Source organism: Festucalex cinctus, chromosome 4 (genome assembly GCF_051991245.1).
Source record: "Festucalex cinctus isolate MCC-2025b chromosome 4, RoL_Fcin_1.0, whole genome shotgun sequence".
NCBI classification, from domain to species: domain Eukaryota; kingdom Metazoa; phylum Chordata; class Actinopteri; order Syngnathiformes; family Syngnathidae; genus Festucalex; species Festucalex cinctus.
In genome coordinates, this window is record NC_135414.1 from 20,466,550 (window position 1) to 20,484,444 (window position 17,895).

At 39.2% G+C, this 17,895-nt stretch overlaps 3 protein-coding genes, 1 long non-coding RNA gene and 2 other non-coding genes across 8 annotated transcripts; 3 read left to right on the forward strand and 3 right to left on the reverse strand.

The window, feature by feature from the left end:
- Positions 1 to 307: 307 nt before the first annotated feature.
- On the forward strand, positions 308 to 5,255 carry LOC144017744 (general transcription factor IIF subunit 2-like). 2 transcript variants are annotated; one of them, XM_077519629.1, is made up of 9 exons: positions 308 to 480; positions 896 to 969; positions 1,176 to 1,200; positions 1,386 to 1,524; positions 3,118 to 3,177; positions 3,726 to 3,807; positions 4,052 to 4,151; positions 4,421 to 4,564; positions 4,857 to 5,255. In XM_077519629.1, exons 1-9 carry the CDS (start codon positions 412 to 414, stop codon positions 4,977 to 4,979), a joined length of 816 nt encoding a protein of 271 aa, XP_077375755.1. In that variant the 5' UTR covers positions 308 to 411; the 3' UTR covers positions 4,980 to 5,255. The 2 variants fall into 2 exon arrangements, with proteins under 2 accessions (XP_077375755.1, XP_077375756.1); XM_077519630.1 differs by lacking the exon at positions 3,118 to 3,177.
- LOC144017745 (uncharacterized) lies at positions 4,710 to 8,486 on the reverse strand. Its single transcript, XR_013283238.1, has 4 exons — positions 8,191 to 8,486; positions 7,173 to 7,263; positions 6,618 to 6,790; positions 4,710 to 6,007 (listed from the first exon to the last, which is right to left on the reverse strand). It is a non-coding gene; the product is annotated as an uncharacterized LOC144017745 (long non-coding RNA).
- On the reverse strand, positions 6,441 to 6,576 carry LOC144018234 (small nucleolar RNA SNORA31). Its single transcript, XR_013283374.1, has one exon. It is a non-coding gene; the product is annotated as a small nucleolar RNA SNORA31 (small nucleolar RNA).
- On the reverse strand, positions 7,347 to 7,482 carry LOC144018235 (small nucleolar RNA SNORA31). Its single transcript, XR_013283375.1, has one exon. It is a non-coding gene; the product is annotated as a small nucleolar RNA SNORA31 (small nucleolar RNA).
- Positions 8,487 to 8,659: 173 nt separating the features above from the next.
- LOC144017152 (uncharacterized) lies at positions 8,660 to 15,148 on the forward strand. Its single transcript, XM_077518439.1, has 4 exons — positions 8,660 to 9,370; positions 9,980 to 11,011; positions 13,071 to 13,262; positions 13,562 to 15,148. Exons 1-4 carry the CDS (start codon positions 9,178 to 9,180, stop codon positions 14,506 to 14,508), a joined length of 2,364 nt encoding a protein of 787 aa, XP_077374565.1. The 5' UTR covers positions 8,660 to 9,177; the 3' UTR covers positions 14,509 to 15,148.
- Positions 13,715 to 17,692, forward strand: LOC144017742 (uncharacterized). 2 transcript variants are annotated; one of them, XM_077519627.1, is made up of 2 exons: positions 13,715 to 13,783; positions 16,421 to 17,692. In XM_077519627.1, the coding sequence occupies exon 2, from the start codon at positions 16,482 to 16,484 to the stop codon at positions 17,463 to 17,465; it is 984 nt and encodes a 327-aa protein (XP_077375753.1). In that variant the 5' UTR covers positions 13,715 to 13,783; positions 16,421 to 16,481; the 3' UTR covers positions 17,466 to 17,692. The 2 variants fall into 2 exon arrangements, with proteins under 2 accessions (XP_077375753.1, XP_077375752.1); XM_077519626.1 differs by lacking the exon at positions 13,715 to 13,783 and adding an exon at positions 15,403 to 15,858.
- The last annotated feature ends 203 nt before the right edge of the window (positions 17,693 to 17,895 follow it).

Below are 17,895 nucleotides of genomic sequence, written 5' to 3' on the forward strand. Positions count from 1 at the left end.
TGCACAATCAAAATGTTTTCACTGAAATTGGTGGCGTTTTTGTGTCAAAAAGTTACTTCGTTCACCAGGGCTAACCCTTCCACTCATCATGCTTATTTGACATCTATAAGTCTTCAATTCTATTTAATAAATGAAAATGCATTAAAACACACACACACACACACACACACATATATATATATATATATATATATATATATATATATATATATATATATATATATATATATATATATTTAGAGAGAGAGAGAGAGAAATATAGATATTTACACTCACACTCCCCCACGCACACACACACCGTAAAATATTTTAGTTTTGGACCTTCTAAGGCACCGTAGTGCGTAGTATGCCTGTGCATGGTACTTTGAACAAATAGCTAGCTTGCTAAATCTAAAATAAAGCTAAACTACGATGTCAGAGAAAGCAGGAGAAGTTGATTTAACCGGCGCTAAACTAAATACGGGCGTCTGGCTTGTAAAGGTATGTGTATCGATGTAGGTTTTCGAAATAATGGCCAGCTTCTACAAATCCAAGGCTAAACTGGCTTTAGTGTCTTTAGTGTAGCTGCCGCAACGGTGGCTTAAACGAAACGAGTATACAATATTTCTATATAAAATTTAACCTCAGGCGAGGTCTTTGTAACACATCACAAGAACGACAATAATAATAAAAACTTACTAAACGTTTCTCCTTCATGTCGTTAGTCGTGGTTGTTCAGCATAACATTAAGATTAGTAGTTGTACCGTGTTTGTACCAATAGTTTTAGTTCCAAGACTTATAGTTGTATGTTTTTCGGTAATATCAATTGTTAAGCGGTTTATTGCCTATGTGTGGGGTATTCAGCTTCTCTTGAAATGCATCAAGTAAACAAATGCGTTCTGACTCTGAACGCAGGTGCCCAAGTACCTCTCTCATCAATGGGAAAAGGCCACAGGAAGAGGCGAAGTTGGAAAACTCAGAATCTCCAAGTATGTGTAATCATAACAGCAAGGAGAATAAAAGCTTGTGTTTTTAATTTGCTACTTCTGGTCATTTATGTTTGATATTTATGACATAATGAGATTAAGATCATTTCTACTGATTAAACTGTGTAAGGCTTCCTTTTATTTAATTTTACAAAGTTGCAATTTTTTATTCTGGTTTATTAACACAATCATTGTTTTCTTCTTTCAAGGAAAGGAAACCAAGGGAAACCAGAGGTAAGAACCATACTACTGTTTATCAATGACAACCATCTGCAACTGTTTTATTGGGTAGTTATCCTAGTGGAATATGTTGGCCTGGCCTTCATCTTAGTCATCACTCCCTGTACAGTCTAACTGTACTATGAATTGGGTGGGTTATAAATGAGCAATGCAAATTTTAACAGAAATGTAACTTACAGGTGTCTTTTACATTAAATGAAGAGTTGACTGTGATTGAGGGTATAGAAGACAAGACAGTGTCTGCTCCGCGGGAACACCCATTGACAATGCAGACAGTGGGAGGTCAGACATTGGCAGTATTCACGGAGACGTCATCGGGTGAGCTTGTTTTCTTCTTCTCTGAGCTTGACTTTGGAATGCTGGTTGGTGTTTTCTCTGAATTGCTGAAAAATAATACTGGTTTGCTCTACAGTACAAAGGTAAGTTTCTCCACTTGGTGAAGGTGCCCGTGTTTGCTGGCTTTCCATGCAGTCTTGCCTGCAAAGCTTGCTCTTATGTGACCTCTCGGTGGTTTCTCCCAAATTGTGATTTCCTTGGAAGAAATAAATGACAGGAAATTTGAAAACAAGAGTATCCATTTTGATGGTCTATATAAATTTTTTTTAGTTATGCTAGTTCTTGTCAGCCACTCATCATTGCAATAATTTGAATCAAGGCGTTCACGAGAGTGTAAATGTATTTTTACAGCATATATGTCAGGCAATGTTTACTTTGAGCATTTACTTAGGGCAACCTTATTCATAAACTGATAATAATAAGCTTTCCTTTGGATTCAACCTATTTACTGATTGTTCTTTTGGAACCTACCTTATTGCTGAAAACCCATCCATGGGTTGTTTTTGTGCTCAGGCCAAAGTACTTGACCAATATAAAGTATTGCTTTGGCGCCATCTTGAGGCATCTTGGTGCCAAGGAACATTGAAATGAGTTAAAGAGCTGCATATGTATAGCAGGCCTGTCGAACTAATTTTTGTGGCGGGCCACATTGTAGTTTCCAGCTTCCCTCAGAAGACCGTTATGTTTTCTTGTTGCATGAAACCAGGGGCGTGGTGATCATCGGGAATTTCCCGAACAGTCGGTTGCTTCTAGGTAGAAAATGTCATGCATCAAAACTACATCTTTAGTTAAATTGATTATTCAGTTCCATCCCTGAAATAAAATTATATATAAATATAATAAAATTAGTATTTGGTTATGTTTTTCAAAAAATTGCTTGGGCCATTATTTTAGGTGGGTGATTAATATTGACACCCTTGGATCCTCCCAAACCGTAAAATTGTGAAATTGTAAAATGTTTTAGAATGCCGTTTTATTGCGGTCAACCTATAAGTCACACCTGTGTAATAATTCTTGTCATGCCACACTAGTGAGGTGGATACATCTCAACAGATTTGTGGACAATATTTGAGAGAAATCCACCTTGTCACCATTCTTTTGAGCTCATGAAAAATAGAAGCAAAAGCAGAAGTGTAGTGTTGATTTTTCTACTGTAAATCGGAGTGCACTCACAGGACACTTCATTAGGTACGGCCTTCAAAACAAGCTGTGTAAACAATTATTAGAAACCTTTAATATCCTGCAAGACAGCTCTACCACAGCAAATAATTAGATGTGGCAGTACAAATGTTGTGGCCAGTGATCTTGCCTAGTGTCACTTTTGTGTATTTGGGCTGCACCGTCTGTTGTAGGGTTTATGTACTTCTGCTTGTGAGAGCGTGCTTGCTTTGCTGGTGTTTGCGCGCTGGTGTGCTCAACACATTTCACTTAAATTCATTTTCCCCGCGACAAAGCGTGTACAACTAAACCCTGGGAGTGGCTCTGATTGTGCAATCCCTTCCTCCCTCTTATTTTCCATCCCGATATATACTTTTTTTTTTTTTTTTTTATGCCATCCCTCCCTCCCCCCTGTAGGCCAATCAGAAGAAAGATCTGATGGTGGCAGCTCAGGTTCGGGGGCAGGGGCTGGTCCAGGTGAGTTCACCATTTTGGGTGAATCACACACAAACAAACGAGTGATATTACTTTTCATCATAAAATGACAATATTTTTTGTTGCGATGAATGATATACCCCGGAAGATGCACACCCTAACTCGAAATAGATTTTCATGGCTTTGTGATCCAAACATTTATATGCAAAGGTCAAATACAAGGTGTCTTAAGTAGATTATTTATTAATATTGTATGTTACAAATTGAATGTTTGTGTAAAACAAAGGTATACACACAATACATGTCAAGTTGTGTAACAGGGATACTGGAAACAGGTTTTTCACATTTACAGTACTTGCAGTAAAATAAAAGTTAAAGGAATGCACCATGGGATTGTTGGTGACTAAAAGAACTACTGTACTTCTGTAATTGCTAGACGGTGAACACCAAGTGCTTGTTCAATAGCTCTATTTTTAATACAGTATTCAACAGATGGGATTAGTCTGTTGGTTTCTTATAAAGAAAATTAAGGAGGGAAAAAAACTAAACTATGGACTAAGTTGTGATATGTATTTTTTACTCCCCTCCAGATAAAATTGCCTTGGAGGGAGTTGTGGTGCAGAGAGCAGATTGCAGGCCAGCAGTAAGTGAAGGCTATATGAAGCTCAAGAGGTGAGAGTGGCTTGTGTCCTATGTGAAACTCAATTTAGAACGTATATTACTCAATAAAAAAAATGCCACATTTAAGAAATGTGCTATGATTAAGTGCTTATATTGTACTTTCAATACTGCTGCACTGAGAATTTTTATTACAAGTATTGCTTCTCTTGTTTGAATATTTTCCACTGGCTGCATGTCTTCAATTGTACCTTTGCACAAAAACCAAAACAAAATGTTCATGTTGATCTTGAAATAGGTTACAAATTGAAGAGTCCACCAAGCCGATCCGGCTGTCACAACAGTTGACTAAAGCAGTCACCAACAACTACAAACCTGTGGCTAACCACGCGTACAATGTAAGAACAGATCTCACGTTTGTCCGCTTTCATATTATCTCATGACGGCAATGCAAGACCTGTGAAATCATTCGCCCACCTTTTGTACAATGATGCTACAGCTCTTAAACAAGATCACTTTAAATGATACTGGTGCATCTTACCTTATGTAGCTTGTGGGTGTATATTTTCATACTGTATTACCTCTAACGTTACTAGCAATTTGGGCATATGCATGCATCGCAATTTTGACTTGGATAATAAATATTTATCTGCTTCATGTCTGTCAGATGGAGTATGAGAGGAAAAAGAAGGAGGAGGGCAAGAGAGCACGAGCGGACAAGCAGCAGGTGCTGGACATGTTATTTTCTGCTTTTGAGAAGCACCAATACTACAACATCAAAGACCTGGTGGATATTACCAAGCAGCCTGTGGTAAGACCGTGTTATTTAAATAATAGTATTAATTTTAGCTTCATTTATTTATATTTTGCCCACAGTAACAGATGAAAAACTGCTACTGTACACAAACTTGGCAACTTTATGGAAATTTACGTTTGATAAAGTGCAGTAGACAACATTTAACATTTCATTGCTTTTGTTTATTTAAACATACTTTGGTACACCTTGCAAACAGTTCCAGCTTTAATTGTACTCACTACAATGGTAACTGAACACAATTACTGCGTGACTAGTAGTATTTTCTAAAAATGACTCTTGTTCACAGATTTACCTGAAGGAAATCCTGCGTGACATTGGCATCTACAATGTGAAGGGGACACATAAGAACACTTGGGAGCTAAAGCCCGAATATCGACATTATCAAGGCGAGGAAAAATCAGACGAATAGGACAAATGGGCAACATTTGGTCCGATGGGGACTACCCCATCATCAAGTGTACCATGGAACCTCCGTTTCCAAACCCTTCAGGTTTGCGTGTGACAAACTATGGAAATGTTTGTAAATTTTGTGTTTTGGGGGGGGAGTTTTAATAGGCTTATGATGGACACGGTGACACACCGCTGCCCCTTAAGTTTTTTACTTTTTTTTTTTTAAGCTTAGCTGATTTTTTTAAAGTTTTAATTTTAAAACCAATTGCAATAAATATGATTTTATTTCAATTTATGTAGTAAGCATCTCATCCTTACTCTATGTGTGTGTTTTTTTTTACCTTTACGTTGTTCCAATACTTGGTGCCCATTTGCCCTGTAACAACAAAATGTGTAATACTAATAAAAATGGCCCGAATATGCACAGTTGGACCAAATGAGCAAAGACTAACCCACCTTTTAAGCGCACAAGACTGCATAAAGGGGCATGAATTGATGTTAGCGTGATGTTGCTAACTTCAGCTAGCCAAAGCACCCATCCCCTAGCCTTAACATATTCATACCAGCAATAGCGAGTCCACAGAAATGGTGGCAAGGAAAAAAAAAAAGAAAAAAAAAAAGGATGCAAAGTTAATTTCATCACCAGATTATCACGTCAAATGATATGTTACTTTTATAAAGCAAGTGCAGGGAAATAAAGATTATATATTTATCTGAGAATAAAACATCTGAGTGCTCGTCCACGACTGGTGATTGCATACTTTTTGCTAGAGGTTGTATATGATGAATATACAAGGCCACCAAAAAGGCTTAATGTCAGACTGCTAGTTAACACGTTTAAAATTTTAATTAATAGCATGCTTCCCCGAGCAAATAGCCCTCTCATTTGGTCACTTCTTGGGTTGCGTGAACACTGGGGTTGCAAAATGAGCTTTCAGCTTCACTGCATCCAAGTCGGGGCAAGGTGGAAATTTTGATGGGTAGAGGGGTTGCCAGACTGTCACAGGTGGTAACATCAACTTCGTCCTACCAGAAGACACATTCCTCCTGAAAGAAAGCATACAGAGTGAATAACCACTGATGTAATAAACCTCACAGCCAAAGATAAAACTGCTCAGTAGGAGCTTTAGAAACAAGATGAGCTTTTTTTTGCCAGACGGTGCAAATATCTACAACTTATCTATGAGAAATCTTAAGTAAGCAGAGGGCTTTGTTCTTTTCTTTTCTTTTTAATAGTTTGCCTTGGCCCAAGCACCACACTGAAATGCTTACAACCAGCATTTGAAAAGGTGCACAGACCCAACCCACAGATGTCCAATTTGTGATTCTGCCCCAACTGAAATGTTTGAACTGACTCTACAGATGCCAACTGAAATCAGTCTACACAAATTAATGATGACAAATGTGGGCAAAATACACAAATGACACCTCAGATATAACATATGTTTGAAGAGACCAGAGAAAGAGAAGTATAACCTGAAGCTGTATTCCCCAATTCAAACTGTGCTGCCAAGTAAGAGTGTAGCAGTCAGAAAGCAAGAGGAAAGTTTAGTTTTGCATCTCTTTGCAAACCTAGAAGCCAATGCAACTTGCTTCAGGTCTATCAGTGGATGCATCACAAAGCGTGGCCCAATTTGGGAAGACAACCAGCACTGACCTGATGGGAATTGAAGTGGAACTGGTCGATCTGGCCCCATCGAGACTTGCACAACATTCTAAAACATATTTTCCCTCAGACCAACATGAAGACTCATCGGCTGTTTGGTGACGTCAGCTTTCTCCACCATTGCCGCAATGTAGAATAGTTGATCCTGTTTCTCTTCCCTAACACTGGACAAAAAGACAACAGATGGGATGTAGGCATTTTGAACAAAGGAGTTGACATAATCAGAAATTTCATTTTTTCCCCGAAGAGCCCAGGCTGTCAACGATGCAGCTGAGATTCACACTTATCACAATGTTAAAGTAGAATCATACTGAGTTTAACAGTCAACGTCAACCCCTCTTATTCCTGGTGCAGAATTTGTGACTCATAACACTGTTTTTGTACTCCAACCAAACCAATCAAAGTATTTGCAGCTATAATATGTCATCTTGGTGCCAAGGAACTAGTGGAAGTGAATCAAGGAGCATCTTGTGGTATCCTGTTTTGAGTTGATAGGTTTGTCAATTATTAATATTAAATAAATGAACAGATATTACAATCACTTACAGATTTTTTTGCAGCAGAGATCTGTTCGGATCACCCACGAATAGTAGGAGAACACTATCAGAATCATTCTGTTTCCAGTCTTCCTTTGACCCTGGGCAAAATAAAAATAATAAGACAATGTCAAAATTTCAGTCAGATAAGTTTGCCAAGCACATTTTTCCGGTATCAATGTTAATTTGTAGTCCCCTATTCAATCCGATACACCACAAGACAGGTGTGCAGAAAGCGCAGGGACAGTTATTGTTGCATCTAAAAAAAATTAAACCCAGAATGTCTCACAGAAAGAGAGCCCAGGCTGTCAAAGATGCAGCAAGAGTCAAAATGGCACTGAACTACATCAACGTTGTGTAATGTTCAGGGTTTTATAATGTACACTTGCATGCAAATTCAGCATATAAGAATTTATCAGTCATCAGAAATATCCACGTCCTCAAATTGCATATGCACAACTGTGGAGGCTGGGTTGGGGGAGGGTGCATAAAATAATTTAGTATATTCAAATAAATTGGCGTATTCCGTATTAAACTTGCTATCTAGTTTTGGCCATGATTACAAAATTGAATACAAGGCCAATAATTCATCGACTCCAAGACTCGGTTTATTTGCTCGTTTAAAGTTCCACGAATACACGTTATGAGAGGGAAAAACATTAAAACATCGACACTTATAGTTAAAACTTCGAGGATGTTCTCAAGCTACGAGTAGGTTAGCATTAGCCACACGAGCACGTGTCAGCCAGCCACGAGGCCATTCCACAATCAGTTTAGCGGTGCTGCTCTCGAGTCATATCGAATTCGATTTGTCGACATTGTAACATTGAGGTACGTTTTCATTTTTAGTGACCAGTAAAATAAAATTGTGTTGTGAGCCTTGTGAGGATACGCGCTTTAGAGAATGGATGGAACAAACTAAGCAGGCTGGCTAACACACGGTGATGCTGAACTAAAATATCGTACAGACACTCAGTTTAATAAGGCGCTTCTCTTAACAGTTTCTCGACAAAAGATAACATACTAACCATCAAGCAAGCGAGAAACCTGTGACGATGTACATGACTCCTCGTGTCGCCCGTCACAACCAAGTCGGGCATTTGCGGAGCAAGAGAAAAGTACTTTTTCCGTCAAACCTCCTCTCCAACTGCTTTGCTTTACTGGCAAAACAATCGATGGCGCAGCGCATCTTCGACATTCTGGAAAGTGATGTTTTTTACGATTTCGCCGAAAAATATGCTGCCAACTCAGCATGCACTCGCCTTTTTCACTGCGATACAGTTGTCGTCTCCTCGACCACAAAATGGCAGCTTGTGACGTAACGTCGACTTCCTGTGGAAAACTTGAACCTAAAAACTCTGTTCCTAAATATTATACAGACTTTCAATTTTTATCATATGAGATGTGTCTGAAAATTTTCAGAGTCACAAAAGGTGTATTAATATTTCAACCCCAAAGAGGCGGGGTGGTCACTTTTTTTAACAAGTTAAAAAAACAAAGTGGATTATTTTTTATTTATTTTTACAATTGCTGTGAACCCCCTCTGAGATCTCGCGCAAACTAACTTTGAACTTTGTTTAGCATGTAAGCAAAAGCAGTAATCATTGTAAATCAATGGGAGGCGGTAATGCGCTAATCCAGTTTGTATACCGCCCTTTAAACGCCAGAAGAAGCCAGAAGCGACAAAGAAGAAAAGAAGGAAAGAAGGGACGAGGGTGAACATTAGCTTTAACAAAAACAAACAATACGAGAGAAAGGGCTAGCTCATTTAGCTGCAACGGCATGTCTTCGTTAGTGCGTCACTTGCAGCGTTATTTACTTTGTATCCCGGTTGTATTTATTTTCGTATAACACTGTAAAACGTGTTTTTTGTTTGTTTGTTTTTCTGCCGTTAAGTCGCTTAAGACTCCCTCTAGTTAGCTTAGCTTGCTAGCTGCAAACAAAGAAACACTGAAGTTACCAGCGCATCGCTAAAGCAAAGATTGAAGTGTGAATGTTGTGATTGTCGAGTGAAAATGTGCAAAGTGCAAATGCTGAGAGCGTTGCTCAATCAGCGACTGAGTGCCGCTATTGACGAAGTGTTTGTAGTGTTCCAAAGAACGATGGCAGAGTACGAGGAGGAACTTTGTCGTACAAAAGCAGAGAACGAGCGACAGCGTCAAATATTGGACGCTGTTTTCAAGCCTCAGTTTGGATCAAACAGAGAAGGTTGGTTCACTTCTTACTCTTACTTGCTCCGTAACTTTTGGTTGTGTTTTTACCCTGAAACTATAAGCGTGAATGGATGTGGAATCAAGGTGGAAGAAGTGATTCCAAGAATGGAATCAATGGATGAGGCATGATGAATATTTGCCCTGCAATTGGCTGGCGATCAGTCCAGGGTGTACACCGCCCCTCCACCAAAAAAACAAACAAAAAACGCTTCGATGGTCTCCATCAGTGGTTCTCAACCGCAGTCCTCAAGTACCCCTATCCAGTCTGTTTTCCATGTCTCCCACAGCCAACACAGGTGTTTCAAACGATTAGCTCAACACAAGCGCCGCATGAAGCCTGATAACAATCCTCAGGTGTGTTGGCTGAGAGAAACATGGAAAACAGGCTGGATAGGGCTACTCGAGGACCGGGGCCATCTTATCCTGTGATCTTAATGAGGATACGGGCAGTATAGATATAGAAAATATATGGATGAAATGCAGTCTGAAGTCATATTTAATCCCAGCACTGCCTGGACCTCAAGTCTGTAAATAGTCCGGTAAATAATGCTGATTGATTATTGCAATATTAATATTTAATATTACACTTTGACGTTTGTTGTAGATGCTCAAACAATGGAGGATGTTGGTGGAGGTAGACCTGCAAAAAGTTCCAGTGAAGATTATCTTCTCTCTGAGCACCAAGAGTGGAGCCCAAGGGAGGATCAGGATGACACTGAACCCTCTTGCATTAAAGAGGAGGAGGAGGAGGCTGACATTGCCAAGTTCCCATTGACTGTTATCCATGTGAAGAGTGAAGATGAAGACGAGCCACACTCATCGCGTCAACACATCCCAAGCGAGAAATGGCAATCCCGAACAGACAGTCTCTTAGCTTCGCCATCAGACAGCGACGACACGTCATCACACGATCTTGTTGCCAATGAGCCTAAAGGTGATCTGAGGTGTCAGACCGACAGTGGACAACTTAAATGCATTGATTGTGGCAAAACTTTTAGCGACAACTCCACGTTGAAAAGACACAGGAGATGCCACACAGGAGAAAAACCTTTTTCCTGCTCACTTTGTGACAAAAAGTTCTCTCAGAGAGCGAGTTTGGTGGCACACACGAGAACACACACAGGAGAAAGACCATATGCATGCTCACTCTGCACAAAAAGTTTCCGTGATAATTCCGCTCTAGCTACACACATGAGAACGCACACTGGAGAGAAACCTTTTACCTGCCCGTTTTGTGATAAAAGATTTGCTCACAAGGGACATTTGATATCGCATACAAGAACACACACTGGGGAAAAGCCTTTCACCTGCTCGGTCTGCAACACAAGTTTTCGGGTGCACTCCGTAATGATGATACACATGCGAACGCACACTGGGGAAAAACCTTTCGCCTGCTCGGTTTGCGGCAAAAGATTCACTCAGAAAGGAAGCTTGATCATACACACAAGAACGCACACTGGTGAGAGACCGTACACCTGCTCCGTGTGCAACAGAAAATTTCGGGTTCGTTCAGCTTTGGCAACACACATGAAGACACACACTGGGGAGAAAGTTTTTGGCTGCAGTGTGTGTGATAAAAGATTTATGCACAAGTTTCAGGTTGACAGACACAAGTGTGCTGGGGAGAACATCAGCAGTCCGTGAAGGACTAAATAAACTGAAGACTAGAAGCTCTTTCACATGCAATTCATGAACATTTTGAACTTAAGAGAAAAATTGTGAACAATTGATGCACTCCCTGAAAATAATTGCCAATATTAATAGTTTAAATTGTAAATATGCCAAACTTTGATCCCACAACTTGAATACAATTTCAAATCAATCTGGCAACAATTACCTTTCAAAATAAATGTTTTACAGATCATTTGATTATGAAAGAATGCAACTAAAGTGCACACGTACGTAACTTCTTCCACTAACAAGTCAGACTAAATTTATTACTTCAACTTACTTCATTGACACCAATGTTCCTATTAGACAGGGCTTTAGCGCCATCTTGGGACATTTCAGAAAGAGTACAAAAGCTGCAAATAGATTCATCCAAAAGCTGGGGATAAATTCCATTGAGATCGCATATTTTAACTTGTTAAAAGTGGTTTCACTTGGCATACCACAAACTGATAATTACAGTCCTTGTTTAAAAAAAAAAAAAGACTTTTCATTTTGTTTTATGGTCACTGCTGCATGTAGGCAATTTGACAGTGTGTGTCACCGATTGTATGAAGTGCACACATAAACTACACTACACACAAAAATGTTTGAGATATATGAAGTATGGCATGAAATTTAAGTATGAACCTAAAACTCAAAATAACCTTTAAACTTTTCAATGCACGTCAAACTGTTCAGTGTAATGAATGTCACTGTCCGGTTCCTCATTAAGAGATGGTTGTACACGTGCATTCAAAAGTTTTGACAAGGTCAGATTAAGTTCACCTTTTAAGGTTACAGTGCATTTTAATTTCATTCTGAAATTTAACTTGAAGGTGAAATATCCCAAGCATTTTATGATTAGCGTATGTGGAAGTCACAAGAAAGTCTCATCACGGAAACCTTCAAGTTTCAAACATGTCTCAAGTTGTCAAAAATTAAGCAAGTCTGAGTCAAGTCTCCACTAAATTTCAACCTAACCTGAGCTATTATGTAACTAACACCATCCTATAAATATGCATCATGCAGCATCATTAAAAATTCAACACGCGTTTGTCATTTGCAAATTAACAATGTTTACATCCAAACTGTCATTTAGACGATCTCTCTCCAAATAATAATCTTAGTAATTGTCAAACAAGAGTACAAACTCTGAAATAGAGAGCCCTGTTTAATTTTTCAAAACTCCAGCAATACCTATCAAATGACAAAAAAAGGTGAAAATGTTTGCCCCCCAATCTCTGCATGTACTGTAGTTTAATGTTGCGACTGAAGGAAAAACAAAACATTATCAAATAAATGAAGATTTTTCATTCAGTTGATTAGTGTCATTTTTGTGCGTCATCTGAGATGTTTGTCATGCTAGTATTATTTTTGAATGCAAAACTTTTTCTTTCTTTTTTTCTTTTTTTTTACAAAGAGGATGGAGGGCACCTTGTTTTGTACATCAATTGTACAGTACACCTTCCTTGCTTTATTCTTTAATCTTCTTCATTCTAAAATCCTTCCTCTTTCCTCAATTTTCTTGCTTCCATTCGTCCATATCCCTCTTTGTTTCATTCTTCCATCCTTTCTTTCAAACCATCATGTTTGCATCCTTGATACTTTCCCTTCTTTCCATCATTTCCTTTCTTTTACTTCATCGCCCCCTTTCCCCTAATTCACACATCCTTGTTTCCTTAATTCCTTTTCACCTTCAATGCTTCTTTCCTCCATCACTCTAACTTCCGACGCTCACATTCATGGTAAAATACAATACTGTTACCTCCTTTGGTGTATGAAGTATTTCGAAAATACTGTTTTTGTCCAAGTGGTCTTTCCGTAGTTAGTTTTCCAACTTCAGGTTGCTCCAAACAAAATGGCGTAACTGATAAATCAACTACAGTGCTCCTATCTTCGCGTGCTTGTGAGGTTATTTCAGTTCGTTTCTGTCGAACAACGTCGCAATAAACGCGGTTCCGTGTTACATTGAAGCTTCTCATGCTTTTTAAGTGTCCTCGCTGCGAACAAAGATAGGCGCGGAATTTAGCCACACGTCGCTAAAGCTGAGCTCGATCCTGTGAAAATGTGTAAAGTGCAAATGCTGAGAGCGTTGCTGAATCAGCGACTCAGTGCGGCCGTGGAAGAAATATTTGTCGTGTTTGAAAGGACGATAGCAGAGTACGAGGAGGAACTTTGTCGAACAAAAGAGGAGAACCGGCGACAACGTCAACTACTGGATGCTTTCACCAGAGCAGGTACTTCCTCCGTTCACGTGTTTATGAAATATATAATTGATGAATTGGTAGATGTACCAATACATGATTTAATCGAGTATGAATATGTTGAGTCAACAATAACGGAAATGTCACACATCTATCATAAGTTTCAAGACTGATGTCAATACATGTTTGTTTTTTTTCAACCCAACTAAATATGAGTTTTCCCCGTCTCTTGTCTTGTGTTGCGTTTCTGTTATGCTAAGCAAGGATAGGCTCAAGGCTGGACTTTTCCAAATCAGTGTGCTTGTCCATACTTGTCCTCTTGTGTCCTGCAGTCGTCAGTGAAGACCTCTCCACTGAGCAGCAAGAGTTGAGCTCCAGGGTGGAGCAGCAGGAACCAGAGGCCCCCTGTGTTAAAGAGGAAAAGGAAGAACACACCATCGGCCAGGAGGGAGAACCGCTTCAAGAACTTGAGGAGGAGGAAATACTACTGAAGCGTGTCATTGTAAAGAGTAATGATGATGAAGGAGATGGAGACCATTGTGGAGGATCCAAAGGTGACAGCCTCTTAGCACCACTATCAGATAGCGACAGTGCACCATCACACTCTCATGAGACCGACGATGAACAGTCTAAAAGTGATACCATCTGTCACACAGACATGAAAAAACTCAACTGTTCTGAATGTAACAAAACATTTGGAAAGAAGAGGAATCTGAAAAGACACATGCGATGTCACGTGAGTGACAAACCCTTCATGTGCGCGGATTGCGGTAAAACCTTCTCTATAAAGGGACACTTGATTAGACACACAAGAACACACACAGGAGAAAAACCTTTTTCCTGTTCAGTTTGTTGTCAAACGTTCTCCCGAAAGGCTTCTTTGATGATACACATGAGGACACACACTGGCGAGAAGCCTTTTTCCTGTTCGGTGTGTGGTAAAAGTTTCCCTCACAGGTCAACTTGGATTAGACACACGAGAACACACAGCGGAGAAAAACCCTACGCCTGTTCATTCTGCAACAAAAGATTCTCGGAAAATGAGTACTTGATAGCGCACACCCGAACCCATACCGGAGAGAAACCATTTCCCTGCACAATCTGCCACACGAGTTTTCGTGATCGCTCAGCACTGAGTACTCACATCAGAAGACACAAGGACCAGAAACCGTTTTCCTGCACGGTGTGCGACGCCACCTTCCGTGATCGCTCATCACTGAGGAAACACATGAGAACACACACTGGCGAAAGTGCTTCTGCTCAAGTTTGTGTGGTTTAAAAAGTTAATGGCTATTTTTTGGAAACACTACACACTGTAGTGATTTTAAGTTGACTCATCAGTCATCAACAAAAGAAAAAATAGTTTGTGACCAATACTCTGGGCACTGTTAATTAGCTTATTACTGTTGCACAAATACAACATACCAGATCAGCGATACTTAGTGGAGATTTGTAATAAATATTTAACAAATAATAAAAATCAACATTGTTTTTCAAATGAGTATTTCCCCAAAAAAATATTCAAAGAAAACTGGATATTTGTATGATTTTTTTTCCCCCCGCTGTTCTGTCTTCCTTTTTTTTCTTCTTTTTTTTAACATTGGCACCTCAACTCAACTTTATTTATAAGCAAAAAATATGGGATATATTTTGAGTTATTCATGCATTGTGGTATAATGTACTGTCATTGTACTCAATGCATATTTGAAATTTGAACAGCACTACAAAATGGCAAAATTTATGAAGTGATTCCAATCCAAACACAGCTATTATCAAAGTAGTGATGTGGCATTTGTATTAACACAAAGACAGTATATATATGTACCATGTACATAGTTCCTAACCCAGGCCTGCTGATCTGTAGATGCGGTCTGCTATGTTATGATGTGATGTATACATTAAATTTATACCCCTTCAAATATCTCATAGTGCTCTTCATTGAGAAAAGACATAATTAAATGCTTGGATGGCATCTCTCTTATACACCACAAGTTGTAGAATCAAATAAAGAAAGTGGTTGATATAAAATAAAATAAAAAGTGCACGTATTTTTGTGTTTCGTTGTAATTTCACATAATAGAATTAAAACCAAACTATCAACAGCGTCACTGCTGTGTTCCACAAATCTTCGGAGTAGCTGTTGGTGAATAGTTATTTTGTCCAAGTGACGTTGCCGTAGATAGTATTGACTCAGCTACATAGCCGCTTGAAACAAGACAGACCATGTTGTCAAATCGTCTTATTGCACTTTTTTTCGGAACAAATATTTGTTTCATATAACCGTACGAACATCATTAATTATACTCGGTTTGGATAAATTCGCTTAGATGCAGTCAGAAATTCCTCAAGATAGCGTGGCCTGCCCTGCTAGCTGGCCGCAAACAAAGAAACGCGGAAGTTAGCAAAACAGTCTGAGTCCGACGAGGAACTTTCTCGAACTAAAAGAACGAGCGTAAATATCAACCACTGGACTTTAGTTTGAAGAAGCCTCGAGTTAAATTACACAGAGCATGTCTGTCTAATGTAAATGTTTATGTTTCTACTTCATCATTAAATGTGCATAAAGTGGGGTGGAAAACAGCGATTTTCAAAATGTGACGGACCCGACACATGACGAAATCATCGCCAGGTGTGTAACTTCTTGCTAACTGTGGTGTTTACATCGCACCAAGAATTTTGAAAATCGGATAATGCGTTCGGAAGACATTGATTTGTTTAGTCAGAAGCCCTATGAGAATATGCACCCTCTCCCATTTTAAAAAGATGAACCCACGTGATTTTTCCTGTGTTCATGATCAGTTTCAGCAAGTATAAAAAAAAAATTGAGGTGGTTCCGCTACGCCTAAGAAAAGTTATGGGGGGTTACGATACATACCTCCCTCCAATTTTAAAAAGGTGAACCTTATCCATTATATGACTTTTTTTTCTGTGCATTGCTGTTACATTTTTAGCAAGTGTAGCAAATTTGAGGTGGCTCCCCTTTGCCCAAGAAAGTATAGGGCTATTGTGACAATTTGTACCCATACTTGAATTGTCCACCCTTGGTTTAGGCAGTAGTTATTTTTGCTGTGATCGGCAACTCGTCTTCTAACACTAGCGAATTTCTTGTCTTATCTCGTCTTCATTTTCAAATTTAAATTCTCATGATGATGATGATGGTGATGATATATTTGTTTTTGCTATCATTCCAGTTTGACATCTTACATCAAAGCACCAACAGTGGAGGACATTGGCGGGATCAGACCAGCAGAAATGTCCAGTATAATAGAGGTTCCACCTGAGCCCAAGGAGCCGGATCCCTCTCATGTTAAAGTGGAAGAGGATGAACACAGCATTAGTCAGCAACTTCCAGCAATGGACTTCCCGGTGATTTGTGTCGTGGTGAAGAGTGAAGATGACGAAGATGAGCCTCACTCCTCACAGTTTCAACACAGTGAATGTGATAAGAGATCACAAGTAGGCAGCCTTATAACTCCACTGTCAGATAACGATGACATGACATCACCCTCTCCTAATACTGATGATGAACACGCGAAGGGTGATGTTATACGTCGCAGTGACAATGCATGCTTGACGTGTTCTGAATGTGACAAAACCTTTGTCAACAAGAGAAATCTGATAAGACACATGAGGATTCACACAGGAGAGAAACCTTTTGTGTGCACATTTTGTGGTAAAGGCTTATCAGAAATGACAACTTTGATAGCACACACAAGAACACACACTGGAGAAAAACCTTTTCCCTGCTCTATCTGTAACACAAGTTTTCGAGTGCGTGCATTGTTGGCCAAACACATGAGAACGCACACTGGGGAAAAACCTTATTCTTGTCCAATCTGCAATAGAAGATTCTCTCGAAAGGAATCCATGGTAGCACACACACAAACACACACAGGTGAAAAACCTTTTTCCTGCTCAGTGTGCGGCCAAAGATTCTCCCGAAAGGGAAATTTGAGAACACACTCAAGAACACACACTGGAGAGAAGCCATTTTCCTGCACAGTCTGTGATGCAAATTTCCGAGTTCAGTCCGGGTTGGTCCAGCACATGAGAACACACACGGGAGAGAAACCTTTTGCTTGCTCAGAATGTGGCAAAAGATTCACTCAAAGGACAAATTTGATAACACACTCGCGATCACACACTGGAGAAAAACCTTTTAGCTGCTCCACCTGCCATACAAGCTTTAGTTACCATTCTTCATTGAATAATCACATGAAAACACACAGTAAGTAACAATGTTGTAGGTTAAGTTTGTGCCATAGCTACATGATAAGTGTTCCGTACATTGTAAGGCTTCAGAAGATTCCGCATTAGTACAAAACAAAAGTGATAAGAGTGTACTGTGTACAGTACATAATAGTAAATTATGTAAGAGGAATTGAACTGACTACATGTTTGTATTATATACTATGTTTGTATTATACATGTGATCTGCTAAAATAGGCTGTGATGTAGGAACCAGTGTGACATTGTTTTATTTACTGTTTTATTCTTTATGGAGGAAAACAAATTCAATTTTGCTAAAACCTTTTGCTAAAATGAAAAAGTTTGTGTCAAGAAAGTGATTGAAACTCACGATACATCACTTTATTTGGAACGAGTGTAACCAATGTTGCATTTTTAAAATATAAATGTTTCACAGTCAATGATGTCTTCAGTTTTT